At 46.5% G+C, this 15716-nt stretch overlaps 1 protein-coding gene across 1 annotated transcript in view; it reads left to right on the plus strand.

Moving 5' to 3' along the window:
• Nucleotides 1–12676: 12676 nt before the first annotated feature.
• NUAK1 (NUAK family kinase 1) overlaps nt 12677–15716 on the plus strand; it is a gene marked incomplete at its 5' end in the record, with an annotated part of 49807 nt that continues 46767 nt past the window's right edge. Inside the window, one exon of the mRNA XM_082479509.1 lies at nt 12677–12961. Coding sequence (XP_082335635.1) covers nt 12677–12961 — 285 coding nt within the window. The remainder of the gene's footprint in view (nt 12962–15716) is intronic.

A 15716-nucleotide genomic window follows, 5' to 3' on the forward strand; every position in this document is an offset into this window, starting at 1 on the left:
ACTAAGGAAATCTGAAGTAAATGTAGAAAAATCAGAGGAACAGCACCTGCAGAAAAACTACAGTAAAGTAGGAAAGGAAACAGGCTATGAAAGTTGTTACCCAGCATCTGTGCTGAAAAGCAAAAATAAAAATTTCCACCACGTACACTGGTATAAATTAGCATTATTCCTACCGAAGTAAGGGGAGTTACACTGGCATAAACACAAAGAAAAATGAGGTCTCATAAAAAACAACGGTCTCTGGATTAAATCCATTACTGGTGTAAGCAAATACATTCCGCAGACCTCAAAGGAGCCATGCCTGTTTGTACCCATGGTGAATTTGGTTCATTTTCCCCAGAGGCCTTTTTCCATTTTAAATATAGCGTGCACGCAGATGGCCAGAGCTACAATGGGGTGCCCAGCTTTGTATTAATGCAGGCAGCTTGACTTCGGCTTGAACGTAGTGACGTGCTCCACTGTGATTATATTTTTAGAGCTATCAGCGAACAATATTTCAACTCCTTGTCAACTTTGGCTTTCAGATCCTCAAGCATAAAGAGAAACATGAAAGGATGTTTAGTATTGATGGCTAATATTGACAGGATCTCTACTATAGCTATTTAAGCTATATGAGCTTGCATGTGTACTTACATATACGTAGATACTATTGTTTATATATTCACATATATATGCTGCTGTTTGTTATATCACAGACACGCATGCACAAATGCACAGAGTTATTATTGATTATGATAATCCCTTGGAAATTAGACACCGCCATGTGTTTTGACTCAATTTATGTACTTTCCCCCGGGGTCAACATAGCCTCCGAGTAGCTGAATAGCCACTGCTCCCATTGAATGCTGTGGCAGCCACGCATAATCACCACCTTTGAAAATCACATCTAGCTCTCACAAGCTTCCTTATGGTGGGTCCTGCGCTGTTGGTCCTTCTCTTCTTTTCAAATAAAAATATTCCCACTATATGTCTGCGGTATCTTGCTGGAGGATGAGTCCAACAACCATACCACTGGGAGCTGCTGTTCTTGAAATGGGACTTTGCAACGCTTCACCTCAGACTTCACCTCAGGCCCCTTTCAGCTTTGCCTGTTATACTAAGAAATGTATTTTTGAAAGCATGCCTCTGTCATTAGGAGTGCTGGGTCTTCTGCTGCTTTTCCAAACAGCGGCACCTCAGGCATCTCTGGCTGTTTTGCAAGTTTGCAGGCAGGCAAACAGAATGGCCACCGAGCACCTGCTTTATTAATTACAGAAGCGTTAGCTGGTACAGAAGAAGGTGGCCTTTTATTCCTCCTGGGGCTCTTTTCACCTGAGCAGCCCCTGTGAAGGGCAGAGACGCCTTTGGTCCCCCCATTCCCAGAAGCAGAAAGGAGCTAATGTTGCAGTGGCACTGCAAAAGGTCAGTGATGAACACAAGCCTGAGTGTCCTCCCTTTCGGCCAGGAAGCAAGTGGGGGTCATTAGCTGAGACCTAATGATACCTACAATTGATGAATGCAGCGATTACAGGGGGACATGATAGCTGAGGGGCATATTACACAGTGTGCCTTTCTAAAGGCTAATTACAGCAGATGCGAGGACTTTGTTCCTGCGTTGAAACCCGCTTAAAGCAGTTTTATGAAGATGTAGCCTGATGGTCTGGTCTCAGGAGCGGTACTTTTAGTCTTTCCATGAGTCAGATTGGTGGGTTCAAAGAAGCCGCGACCAGGACAATAGGAGTGGCTCAAGCTCTTATGCTAGATGCTTGTGTGCTCTTGAGGACTGTGTTGGGAGCCGGGTTTTACAAAGCGAGATCCCAGGCAATCCCTTTGCCTGCAAGTCTCTTTGTGGAGGGGATAAGCTCAGGCAGCCACACTGCTACAGGCCCCTCTCCATCATAAGAAGACTCAAGGCAAAGGAATCCTCCTCCTTGAGTAGCAACCTTGAAGGTTGCTACAGCTTATAACATGTCATATGGAAAACTTTCACTGATCATTTATCACTGGCACAGGGCAATTTTACATCATGGAACAAAGAACCAGACCCTGTCTTCGTTTCTGATCACATCCCCTTTCACAGCTGTTCAAATCTGATTTATAAATTCACACAGATTTTTTTTTTCAGAAGACAAGTACATTTTGTTTAAAAAGCATTGAAAGATCTCACCTACCACTGATTCCTGATAGCACTTCCCAGTGAAAAATTTGTCAAAGAAAGATCTGTCTGTGAAAAATTTGTCAAAGAAAGATCTGTCTATCACTCTGTGTCTGTAGCACTCCTAATGAGGCCAAGTCCTGGTTCACAGCTCCAGACATCTGCTTACTCACAACAACAGATAAGCATTAAGGTTTTGTCAGTCTTCTTGACAGTTTTGAGTGCAACACATCTAATACTGTCTTCACCCATGCTCTGGCCAGCTTCAGTTATGTTAATGCCGGTTTACATCCAGGTTTGCCTGCTGAAAATCGTATATACCACCTAAAAGTCTAAAGTAGTTGAAAAATGTTGCTGTGAAGCACTGCTGCATGCTTGTTTTGCAGACAGATTTTTTTTCTACGGATGCTCAACCACTTGGTGGTGCTACAGAAAGGTTCTGCTTTGCTTCTTTCTTCCTTTCTCGTCTCGTAAGTATTGCCTTTGCAATGGTCAGGCTGAAATCTTAGAAAACTAGCTATTGCATTTCCCCACTGAATATGTTTGTAAAATTACAACCTCAGCCAATTCATTTCCCTCTATTAGATACTTGATCTACACATTTCCAATGGAGCTGAAAATTGCAGAAGTGGGGGTGTCCCAGGAGAATTCAGCCATTTAAAAACAAATGTGCCCCACGCCACTTTATGCTTGCTTTCTCTAACAATCCAGCACTAATTTTTATTTTTCTCTGGCATTACCACTCACAGAAAGCAAATGTTCAGATTGCACATTCAAGAGTTCATGCCGCAGCGACACAGAGCAGAGGATGTGCGTCACGGTGCAAAGCCAGTGAGATCTGGGCACCGACACCCCTTTGGCTCCTTGGAAAACCCCGCGCACATTCTGTGGGTGCCAGCTGGCGCACAGGCATGAAAGCAAAACCCCCTCCTTTTTATCAAGCCAGGCCAAAAAGGCGATGAAAGACCTGATGGAGTGACATTCTTGAGCTTCATGTCTAGGTCCTAAGGGGGAAATGCTCACAACAAGCCTGCTGCATCTGCCCCAGCAAGTGACTGTGGGTTGGGGACTGAGGGAAGGGAACAGAAGCGGGGAGGGATGAGACAGAAGACTTCACAGTATCATGGTGAGGGAGGGATGAATGAAGAGGGAGAAGATTAGCAATTGCCAGCTGTTTTGAAGCAGCACCTGGTTGATTCTATGCAGCCTAACTGATGTCATCTTCGTAGGCTTCAGTGCCAGCAAAGGCTTCTGCGCATGGAGCCCTCGCGGAGATTAGCACAAGCTGAGGTAAAGTGAGAAGGATTTGGCCTTGCTAAAGCAATGGGAAGTATGCAGAGGTCATGTTGCTCCTCTTATTAAATTTGAATACTTTTTTCATCTTGGTAACAGACCGTCAAACATGTTCTTTAGAAATGAGTGTCCTGTTCCATTAAAAATAAATCTGTTTCTTTCTTACAACACAATTAGTGTCAGCAAAGCATTCTGCAGACCCGAGAAGATTTATTTTTGTATAATTCTTGTGAGGCAGGAAAGAGTATTCCAGTTCTGGAGGAGAGATAAGGAGACACAATTTTAAAAGTGTTTTTAGGCCCTGGGCCAGATTTTCTGATTTGCCATAGCTCATGGAGGAGAGAGAAGCATCTCTTCAAGCCCCTGTGGACTTGCTGGGGAAGGTAGATCTTTCCTACAGTTAGTATGACTCAAAGCATTGTGAGCTTTGCATTGATATGGAGAAGCTGGTGGCATCAATGTCTTGCCTTGCTTCCCCCTGTAGCATTGTGGCTGCATCTTCTCTTAAGATCTGTGTTGCCTTTTGGGGGTTGTCGAACTGTGACTGTCTGTCACAGATCAACTCCAAAGAAAATGACCTGTCATCTTGGCATAGCAAGAAGGTCTCTTCCCCACCCCTAAACCCCTACACCCCAGCCCTGACACTCACCCTGCCGTGGGCCTGGCAATGAGAATGGCATTGGGGTCACTGTCCTCCTGGACACCAACGCACGAGGGGCTGGTGTCCTCTGCTCCCCTACACCTGCTATGGGGGTTTCAGAAATTTGCAATTCCCTTTATACTGCATGAGAAGCACAAAGAAGACACAAGAGAGCCACGAAACCTTCCCCCCTCGCAATTCCCTAGCCAGCAAAATGAAATTTTCATGCATAATGGGGCTTTGATCAGGTTTGTCGCTTAGCCAATTTGCTATTGATTTAGAGAATTCTATCTGCTAGCAAAAAGGCATAAAGGATGGGTTTTAAAAAAGATCTAATGGAAAAATATATTTGATCCTTGGGCATCTATATGTGAACAGATTCATTTTCCATTTAACTGCTCTTTGTAGTTTGCTGTCCCAGATTTCTGGGTATGTCTTTTTCCTGTGGAAGTCATGCTGTATCGTTGGTACACATCCTAAAGTCATAATGTTCTGTTTACATCTTTCTAATCACTTGCCATAAAATGATTATATTGCCATTAACAGTTTTTATTATTTGACCTAATTTTATTTACAAGTCATAGACAACACCATTTTCGAAAGCCAGGAAGTGGCGGCAGACAAATGAAAAGTAAACAAAATAAAGCTAAAGGAAGCTGGCAGCCTCCACGCTGAATCTACTTTCTAATTTAGTATTGTTTTGACTTTGACAAACTAATGATCAGTGAAGGAAAATTACAGCCAGTCTTACAGCTATGCGGCCATGACGAACACTATGCTGAATTCTGGTATTTCACTGGGAATTTAGAGAGAGGTGGGGAGCAGGAGATGATTTCTCAGGGCCAGATTGCATCCCTATCACAGAGTCCATGGCAAAGGGTGGAATTCTCCACCGTTCCCCAAAACACTTCCAGGAGGGGAAAGGGCTGCCTTTTGGGAAGGCACGATTCAGCCCTTGCTCCCCTTTGTCTATGGAGGGAAGGAGGTTGCTGGCAGCTTGCACCATACGTGGGAAAGAGGGAATAGAGACCCACTTTGCCATCTGTTCCCCACAGATTTTTCTCCTAACAGGGGTAAGGCAGCACACAGTGCCTTTTTCTCCTCTAGACTTGAACCGCATACCCACACTGCCAAGCTGGTGTCATACCCAGGGGAGCGATGCACGTTATCAGTCGAATATAATGAATGCTGTTCTTTCTGATGAAGTACATCATTGTATATCTATCATAATGTGATAGATGTTACGTTCTAAGTGTCACAGGGCCCATTTTCAGTAACTGGGCAGGATTTGCTGTCATTATCCCAGATACCTGCTGGTCAGTGATAGTCTTGGGGAAATGCTTGTTTAGATGAGTGCTTCCAAAGGTACGAGTGTCCAGTAACACACTGATGCCACATGCAGCATGAGTTTTGGCATAACATCTTGTGCTTAACCTTCTTCACTCTAAATATGTATATATATTTAAGAAAAAAAAACACCAACATATGTCTTTTTTACTCCCTGTATTATTGGGGTAGCCTTATTCTTGTATTTCCAAGAAAAACGGTAATGCTTGCAATAGCTGCATGAAAAGAGCGACACAATCTAGACACAGATCCACAGACCTCAACATCAAAACAAACATCTTGTGCAAAACATACTTTTGGTTTTCTTCATCACAGGCATCAGCACAATGAACACCAACGCAAAAGCCACAACCGAGGCCAGAACGCCGCTCCTTGTAGGATCTACCCAGTGGCTGTGACATCTCCATTCGACCGGACTGGGCAGGAAATCCCACAGTCCTGGAGGGATGTATCTGCCCATCTCATCCGTGAGTCATCCAGGATGAAGGGGTCAAAATGGCAAAAGTTCACGCTTCCCCATTCTATGTTCCCATACGAACAGGGCCCTGTATGAAGGCCCCTGCAGCATGTGGCTCCCCGGCAGGATGCCCCTGAGTCCCTCAGCACCTCAGCTGCATCTCACTTCCACCCTCTCCGCTCCGGCTGCCTCCCCAACCCAACTGGTGGCCACGAGCCTCCACCCTTTTCTGCCACAACCCACAGTCACCACCAAAGTCAGCCCCTCTTTTCCGGCTAAAAGGTTTGGGGTTGCAGCACTGAAAACCAAGGTTAAGACCGCTTTGGTTGCCCCACCATGCGCACTGCTGTGCTAGGGAAGTTGGGGCCAGAGGCTTTGTGAAATGGTGGCCAGGGGATGACCACCATCAGTGATGCCTCGGAGAAGCCGTGTGTGTTTAAACCATGCCAAGAGCAGTTGTTGTGTGGGATCTGGCGGTGGGCAAAATAGGCCCATTGGAGATTTGGCTGCCAGCATGTGGCCTAATGTGCCCGTGGTTGAAAGTGATGCAGCCAGTCTCTCAAAATAAGGGCAAAACCACAGAGGCAGCGGAAGGGAGGGAACCGGAGACGAAGAAGGGAAGTGATAGGAGGGGAGCGTGCTGCTGAGTGACTTAATTACTTTTTTCACTTCTTTTTTTTTGCAGTCTGCAGTGGTGAGATGTGCAATCCAGTGACCATAGCCTGCTGCAACTCCCTGCTCACGACGATGAAAGCTGCAGTGTGGGTTTTCCTTATTGCAGCCTGCTGATGTATGTGGACTTTAATCCCGAAAAGATTAATGTGCTGAAGGGTGGGGGGGTGGGGGGAGGGAGGGGGCTGGTAGTTTGGACTGTATGGCTCAATTATTTAATAAAAAAAATATATAAATAACAAAGTAAACAAGTAAACACACAATCACGGAGTTTTACTGAAACAATATCTAAGCTGAAGGAGAAATAGGAAAGCAACAGAAGAAGAAGAAGGAATTGTGTGTGCTCAGTCCTTCTGGAAATGCTGCAACAGAAGAGACCCTGAGCTTCAGCCTCCACATTCCAGTTTTCTCTCCTGTGTGGTTTGGGTTGTTCTCCTCACTTCTCCGTGGTGCTGAGTACCCCAGTTTAGCAATCGCGGTGAGGATTTCAGGTATCATGCAGAACTGATGAGTGTAGAAAAGCAGATTTTACATGGATAAAAACATGTGACATAAGCATACAGGCACACACATGCATATGTAAATATGTAAATGAATTTTCAGATTGGGAGATGTAAATTCAGAAGGCGATTGGAATCCTCTGTGCTATGGATATTCCAATAAAACGTACCAAGCAGTAGAAGAAATAACTAGTATTACAGGAAAAAAAATGATAACATGTTCATTGTCTAAATTCTTAGTGAAAGCCAGTGAAGCAAAGGCTTGAGGCTTGGAAATGGAATTTTAAAAGATGTTTTATGGACATACAGCTCCTCTCCTATTGAAAGTCTTATACTCTTATAAAGAACCCCAGCCTAAATTCCAGAGTTGTCTCCCAACAGACATTACAAGTATTCCTCAGCTTCTTCATTGCCCATAAAGCTCTGTAACGGATCCAGATTCAGAGGGCTTAACTCCACCTAAGTCTCTGTATTTCCTATTGCATGAACACCTCAAGAGGCCTTGAGGCAATCAAATAACAAGAAAAGACACATGGATTTAGATGGAATTTATACCCTCTGAATCTGGGCCTTGGATCCTGATCCAGGGTGTGGGTTTGGGCCAGGTTGGTCATTACTTGATTGAAATATTGTTTTAATAGTGAACTGACATCTGTGGGATGCAAACAAGACACATCTCAACAGACCCCTCCTTGTCAAGGTAAAGTTTTTTATACAGCTCACTACAGAGAAAATCAGTGTTACAGTCTTAATCCTGAACTTGCGTGACTCCTGTGATTTTCATAAAACACGCGATTTCGAGGGTTGGATGTGATCTGCCAGGGCAGATAATATGCAGATACCTGCTGCAGGAAACAGATGGATGCCAGCCGCCTCTGCCAGCCGCCTCTTTCTAAAGGATAATCCCCGTCATTGAGTGGAACACATTAACATGCTTTCACTTCAGCCAGCCAAAAAGCTCTCTCTCAGCAGGTACTTATACAGAGGAGAAAGTTCAGTTGAGACAATCTCCCCTAGTTTTGCCTACCAGCATCTTCCAAATATTCGCAGTTATGTCATCTTTAGATTTGCAGACTGGGCAGTGCTGAGCACTTCAGCTTGGTCCAGCAAATGCGTACCCCTATAATTAGCTTGATCATCAAGTGCGAGCTGCCAAAGCAAATCAATTGACTTTAAGACTATGGTTATGTGTTTCTCCGCATACAGACTAGAGCTCAATGGAGGGGACTGAAACCTAAGAGAGCAGCACATTAGTTTCAGAGAATACGGGTCCATTCTATCCAGGAATCCCTTTAACATGCATTTCTCCTCTTTCCTCTATCGTGCACTGTAGGGAACAGCCAGAGAAGCCATTCCAGCTCTCCAACAGCCTCCTGGAAGCCCACCTTTGTAAGGGTGGTAACACCACTGTCAAGCACTTTGCAAACACTGAAGAGTGCTTACGAGCAAAAAGTCTGTTTGTGCACTGTCCTGGTTTGCACAAAGGATACTGTCTCACCAAGTTAAGCTGCAGTATGCATAACTATTGCACAGAAAGTACCCGGCCTCAGTTTGTAAAATGCATATTGTAGCAAGTATCTTTGAAATCCAGTGTTTATTTTTTTAATTTAGCTAAATACATGGAATGAATTAACTTCAGCTCTATGAATCTTATCTTTCATTACAGGTGGTGTAGACTTTCTGAGGAGATGTAAACATTTGACCGAGAGCTATTAAGCCGGTGTTTTTTTTATCTGGAGTGTCTCTATGCCAGATAACAAATAAGTTGTGCCATTTTGAAAGTTCATGGCAAAAATTAATCCTAAAAATGTAGTGAGTTTTATGATAAATGTATATTGCTAGCATGTTGCATTCTTTTAAGATTGTTTTCCAACTCACACTGACTTCAGGAAGGTAGGCCTACTGAAACCAGTGGCTTTATTGTCGTTATTGTGATTATCTGTATAGTTTAGATTTGGTGCAATGTATCCTCCAATACTGTTTTGCAAATTAGAGCCTAATCCTATTTCCTTTGAAGCTGGCTAGCAGAAGTCTGCTGGTTTCAATGGGAGGATAATTCCTTTCTGTGAATAAGGAAAAGCATTTACATAAAATAATACTGTCAGAAATGAAGAATTCCCTAGTGGTGTCTATTAACTCAGAGAGCTGAAATTCTCACCAAATGTTTATTTCAGAAACAACAAAACACTGCATGTTTTACACTGACATGAACAGCTAGAACGATGCAAATTGCCTACAAAAGTCATTATTTAAGATTTTCTGTGTCCATTCTAACATTGTCTTGCCTTCCCTCTGTGATTTTCACTTCTTGGTATTCTTATATTTGTTGTGAAGGATGCTGGTTTACTCTTTGCTCTAGTGATTTTTACTCCCATAGTGACAAGTATAACACTGATTGCAAAGCTGAAATATGCTAAAAATCAAAAGACAGTATCTCCATCTATCAGTGATACATTCAATATTATGTGTACTTCTATACTTATCATTATTTTCAATTCCCATTGCTATTATGTATGAGCACAGAGAGTTTCTTGTGTCCAGTTTTAATTTATGTATTTAATTTGTTTAATGCCATCTGGCTTCAGATTTAAGAGCGTGGAAATTTAAAAGGAAAAGTGGTATTTCTAATGCTACATAGCACTGTGCTTATTCCATCATAAAATCAGTATTTTTCATATTGGAGCTTCTGGTATTTTATTATGCCTTATATCTCTCAAATCACAATATATACCAATGATTCATGACAGACTTCCTTATGGAACTGGTGATGTATGTTTCCAAGCAGCTAGAGGAGAACGCTCTGGGGAATATTAACAACAGTCACGAGTATAACATAATGAAACCTATTTTCATCACTGGGATTCATGCTTTTCGGCTATTCAAGAGGTATAACGCACCTGGATATATGCTATAATGAGTTCCAGCCTAAAGGGTGCTTCCAGACAGTTAGAAAACCATAACTGGACACTCTTCCCAGCTGCCTGTGGGGGCACCGAGCCATTTCTGAGCTGCTCATGCAGTCCAGCGCGCAGTCGGCTGGCATAGATCAGAGCAGGACCCTGGCTACTCTCATCTTTGGTGGGACGAGGGCTTGCACTGGACATGCAAACCCACCAAGCAGTTTTTACTCTCATCCTGACAGGCAGCTGTAACATCGGCACTCGGCAAGATTGAGATTAATCTATTTAAGTGAAGTTGCACTGAGGTGAACGCATGCCATGACAGAAAATTTTTCACTTCTCCCGGCAGTCAGGGGCACCCCTCCTGTTCTCCAGCCCCTCTCCTAGCTCCCTCCTGCCTCTCGGTGCTGCTGCATCCCCATCCCATTCCCATGCCAATCCCTACTTGCAGCAGGTGTCCGCTCCGCGTGGATGTTTCTTGGGGTTTGAGAAGAGCTACATAAGCGGGTTTCAAACTGGGGGCACAGAAGGCAGCCAGTGCACTAGCAGATCTCCCTCTCCAGTACATTCAGGTAACCCAGCCACCGCTCTCTCCTCTGTGCCAGCTGGCAGGAATGCAATAGTGCTTCAGAGCACTAAAATAAAACAAACAAAAAACAAAACTATGAAAGCTAGTGATGCAGTCTTTTTTCTTATAAAGAGAAGGCTACAGCATTTTCGTCCTTTCAACAACTAAAATAAAGGGGCTACAGGAAGATACAGCACTCTTTTTTTTTTTTTTGTATAGTAACAGAGTGAGGCTTCCCTTACCCTTTCTGCTCTGGAACAGCCAGTTTGTGGTGCACTCTCTGAAAGAGATGTTAAATTTCATGCCCCAGGGCATAAAACCAGTACCTGGCTCCCAAAGGTCAAGCACCTAACGTGGGAGGTGACACCTCTCTCTGGCCGCCACAGGACTCTCTATCTTCTTCAACATGTGTGGCGTGGTGCTGGCTCCTGCACTAGACAGACTTGTCTTGAGCCGGTCGGGCACTTCTGCTGATCCCAAAACGAGGGTGAGGAGACGGTAATTACAAAGAAACTTGTGTTTTCAAGTTCAACAAGTCAGAAGGGCTGAGGCTACAGCCTCAGAGCAGTGTGTTCACCACCTCAGGAAGAAACCTCAAGGAAGTCCAGCCTTACACACTGGCCCAGTGAGCTAGAGGAACTGAATGAAAGCCCCCACCAAAGCTGGTGCCTGGCTATCACCCCATCATCTTGATGCTCCTATGAGTCAGTTGCCTCTGACGAACCTGAGCCTTCACAGGAGCCAGCCATTCCAATCGGCTCAGCACACAGAGAAACCTCTGCATTAACACTCCCACAGCGAGACAGAAGCACAGGGTTACCGAATTCCTGAATCCTGTGCCTCGACATTGCTGTGCAACCAGGATTTCAAAAGGCCTGCATGTTTACCCTTGCTGTAAACCCCACCTCAAGTGGGGAAGCAGCACTGAGCCAGGACTCTAACGTGAAAGCCTTTGTGTCCGTCCAGCAAACCGGCCATACTGTCGCACGCCAAAGCGATTTCACCCCACACAGATTTCCCATTTCTGCTACAGGAGACCATCTGCCTTTCACAGCCACAGGCTTGGGGGCGGCTCCTTTTCTAAGGGAAACTTCTGATTCGTCTTAACCTGGGCAACAGTTTCTATATCTGCATTGGTTTAAGTTTTCAAGACGTCTTTGTGAAAGAAATAACCTTACTTTAACATGAAGAGAAGCGTAAAACCCAACGCATTTGTATTTCAAAACTCCCAAAAGCAGAGGTGAGGGCTCCCTCTGCTCTAGAACTTGGTGCTAATTTGCGTCAATGCCAACCACCGCAGGACGTGGGCCCAGGACGGCTCCTTACAGGCCAAAACCTCCTGGAGCGAGCCAACGGCCCCTGCCCATGCCAAGGACAGGCAGTGGCCGGGCGGGCCCCTGCTTTTCTGCCAGTTCCAGTTATGTGGAAACACGGCAGGAAACCCTCACCCGCTTTGCCAACGGGGAAAATTAAGTGTGTTTTCTGGAAAAACTTTCCAGACCTAAATTTGGTACGGCCTCCTCACACGGGCCTCCCCCCCCGCCCCGCCCACCCACCCACGCTCCCGCCCGGGCTTCGCAGGTGCGCGCACACCCCCACACCCCCCCGAGGCGCAGGGCCGGGGCCTGCTCTCGGCCTCGCCTCAGCCGGGCAGCGCGGAGGCCGGCCCGGGGCTTGCGGCTCAACCCCGGGGCTCGGCCGGCCCGCGGCCGTGAGGCGGGGGCAAGGCCGCTCTCCCCGCCGCGCCGGGGGTCAGACCCGCTGAGGCGCCTTCCATCGCGCCGGCAGAGCGGCCGCCTCCTTCGCGCACAAAGGAGGGCTCGGCTCGGCCCGGCCCGGCTCGGCTCGGCTCGGCTCGGCTCGGCTCGGCCACCCGCGGGGCAGCGCTCCCCACCGCTGGTTCCCTCCCCGGTGAGGCCGCCCCCGCCCGGCCGACAGCGCTGGGGGCGGCCCGGCCGGGGCAGAACGGGGCGGGGCGGAGGGGCCGCCCCACGGCGGGGAAGGGGAGGAGAACGCGGGGCGCCGCCGCCACCGCCCCCCCATCCGCCCCGCCGCTCCGCGCCGCGCCCCGCCCCGCCGCGCCCCATGGTGCCGGCGCGGGCGCGGGGCCGAAGCAGAGGCTGCGAGGCCGGCGGGGCGCTCACACCCCGCGCCCGCCGCCGGGCATGGAGGGCGCCGAGGCGGCCGCCCACGGCAGCAGCAACAGCACTGTGCAGCCCCGCTGCGGCTCCGGGCCGGTCGTCGGCGGCGAGGCGGCAGCAGCGGCCATGGAGGAGCCGCTCGGGGAGGCTCCGTCCCCGGAGGTAACGGCGGCGGCGAGGAAGCAGCAGGGGGTGAAGCGGCATCACCACAAGCACAACCTGAAGCATCGCTACGAGCTGCAGGAGACCTTGGGCAAAGGCACCTATGGCAAAGTCAAGCGGGCCATCGAGAGGTTCTCTGGCAGAGTGGTAAGGCAGGCGGAGGGGCTACCCTTCGCCTTTTTATTATCTCTATATATGTATGTACGTATATATCGCTTTTCTTCCCCACACCTACTTGGGAACGGAGCCGGCTGGGTGCATCCATCCCCTCGGGGAGCCGTTCGGAGCGGGACCCACCGGTGTGTGCGGGGCCGGGCTGTCTCGGTGAGGCCGGCGGGGGCCGGGGGCCGCTACCCCCCCCCCTCCGCCCCCGAAGGGTCCGGGGCTTTGTTCGGAGTGCAAATCCGACAGAGAAACTTTTTTTTTTTTGGGGTGGTGATGGTGGTGGTATTTTAGTAACACATCGTTACCTTTTAAAAGGATGTGTTATGGGAAAAATAGGGTGGCTTATTGTTTTTGTTTTGTTTTTGCACGTGGGTCCGCGGTGAACAGTTATTCTTTCCCCAGTGGAAATTCACGCTTTAGGGAAAACCTGTCACATCCCTCGGCGGCTAACCTCCCATCCCCCGGCTAACCAAAGCCGCTCACAGAGTACTGTCAGAGGAGTTGGTTCTCTGGTTAAAAATGCCGTGATTCAGTCATACTTTTGTGACCTGAACTTTGCTGACACCTAAAAAAATAAATAAATAAAATAATGGCAGGGACTGCAACCCACACCTATCGGTTTTTACGATCCGTTTCACCGCTCAGCAGTGCTGGCTGGCTTGAGACTTCAAGCAGCCCGGAGGTTGTCCAGCAATAACTCAGCTTCAGCGTTTCTTCCTTGGTGCAGTGCTCCAGCGGGACGCAGAAATGCAATTGAAGAAACGTACACATTAGTCAGAGTTACTGTCATTTTTCCTTCCCTGAAATATGTAACTATTCACAGAGGGCAACTGAGTGAGAGGCAGGCTTTGCATTAAAAGACTGCCCAGAGAAATAGATGCTTTTCTAAAGAGGTCTTAATGCTGCTCTTCATATGAAGTAGACTAATTGAGCTTTCACTAGACTTCATCTAAAAGCAAGACATTTCCCTAGTGATGTTACAGGTTCTGTCTCATTTATCTTTCCCTTTCGGTTGCCTGGAAGCTCAATACTCACCCAGTCACGGAAGCAACTGTAAAACAGAAAATGAAATTGCAGATGACATAGTTTTAGTAAGGGACGCTTACTTTGCAGCTAAAGATCTTTGTGTCGACAGTGAAAATGAGAGTTTCAGCCAACTTGTAGAGTCGTATCATGTATGCTTTCAGTTTATTAGCTCATTTGGAGGCTGGCTAAAGAGAAACCAGAGATGGACATCTCTGCACATGCTCACTCCCAGTCCATGATTTTTAAAGTTTGCTGTCTTGGCTGTTTTACAGTTTCAGGCTAACAAAAGCTCCAGGGCTATGTTATATACTAACTATTATTTTGTAAGGAGATTATTTTTGAGTTGCATTACAAAATGTAGTAAATAAGCAAATATATTGAAAACACCTTTTTTTAAAAGACTTGATCAATTAAAAAAAACAGGTGACCATATTGTTAATGAGATTTGGTTTTGGGAAGGGCCCCCTCAGACAAAAGGATGTAGCCTAGCTGTGTATCTCCCCCAAGTTAACAACACACCTGGTCTTTCCGTATTTTGCTAACTGTCAAGGACTTCAGCTGTACCGCTAAGGATACTTAGATGATATAGTCTGAACTGAATTTATATGGCTAATGCCATCTTGAAATGGAGAGGGTGATAAACAGAATACCCATGCAATCTTAAATGCAATAAAAATGTTACACTCGCTCTATCAGTTGGTATGTAAAAGCTAAACAAATCCTTACCAGGGTGTGAGTTTTATACAGTAGTAATACAAGCCTTGGCGTGTGGCACTTCATAATTATTAACTAGATTGCAGGCAAGTTCTGGTGTAATGCGTCTGTTTGAACTTTAACATCTGTGAGCGTATGCAAAATATCCACATTTTGTCTGCTTACAGAATAAAAGCTAGTTGTCAGGAATCCAGCCAGACCTAAGTGAATGGAAAACGCTTCTTGTTTTCTGACAGTTCCCTCGTCTGGCTGTTGCAGTGAACACCGGATTGCTTTCCAGGCGTAAGACGAGAGCACCAACAGGATGACTGATCAGAGAGGGGCAGTTTTCCTTCAGCTTTTCTCACTCCCCCCACCTTTCTCTTCCCTTTCTTCTCATCAGCTCTTATGAGTGGGCAGCCTTCATGAGCAGGTTGGACTGGATGGTGCCGTGTGTCCAGCAGGGGATGCACAGAGCGAGCAATGCGGCTGGCTGGCACGACTCTTGCACCATGTCCAATGCAAATCATCTCACAGCCGGCAGCTAGGTAGCGAGAGTCCCAAGGTTACTCTAGTCCAGTCTGTTTGTTTCCTATTCTGCTACTGGTTTAGCTAATCATCTTTTTCTTTACTCAGAGGTAAGCAGGTATTTGAAGCTGTATGGTAACAGATTGCGAAGCTGGACCTTGGCAGCAGCATTGTGTTCCCAGTCATCAGCCTTGTCCAAGCGATTCTCCCATTTGGCCTTTCTGCTTCTCTTGTCCGTTAACAATCTCGTTAGCTGATAAAGATACTTGCATGATTAGCCAGGCTTTTACTATGAAGCACAAACTTTGGATTTGTCATCTTCTGTATAAATAGAGAGCTCAGAAGTGAAATAGAAATTGGCAGATTTGAGTTAATGGAGCAAAACCAAGGTGAGAAGACAGTTTGATCCAAGGTACAGATGTACTTTAGTCCTGTGCCATTGGAAATCAATAGCAGGATTTCTGTTGACTTGTATGAGAGTGGTATTTGG

This window comes from Vanellus vanellus (genome assembly GCF_965231255.1).
Source record: "Vanellus vanellus genome assembly, chromosome: 1".
NCBI classification, from domain to species: Eukaryota; Metazoa; Chordata; class Aves; order Charadriiformes; family Charadriidae; genus Vanellus; species Vanellus vanellus.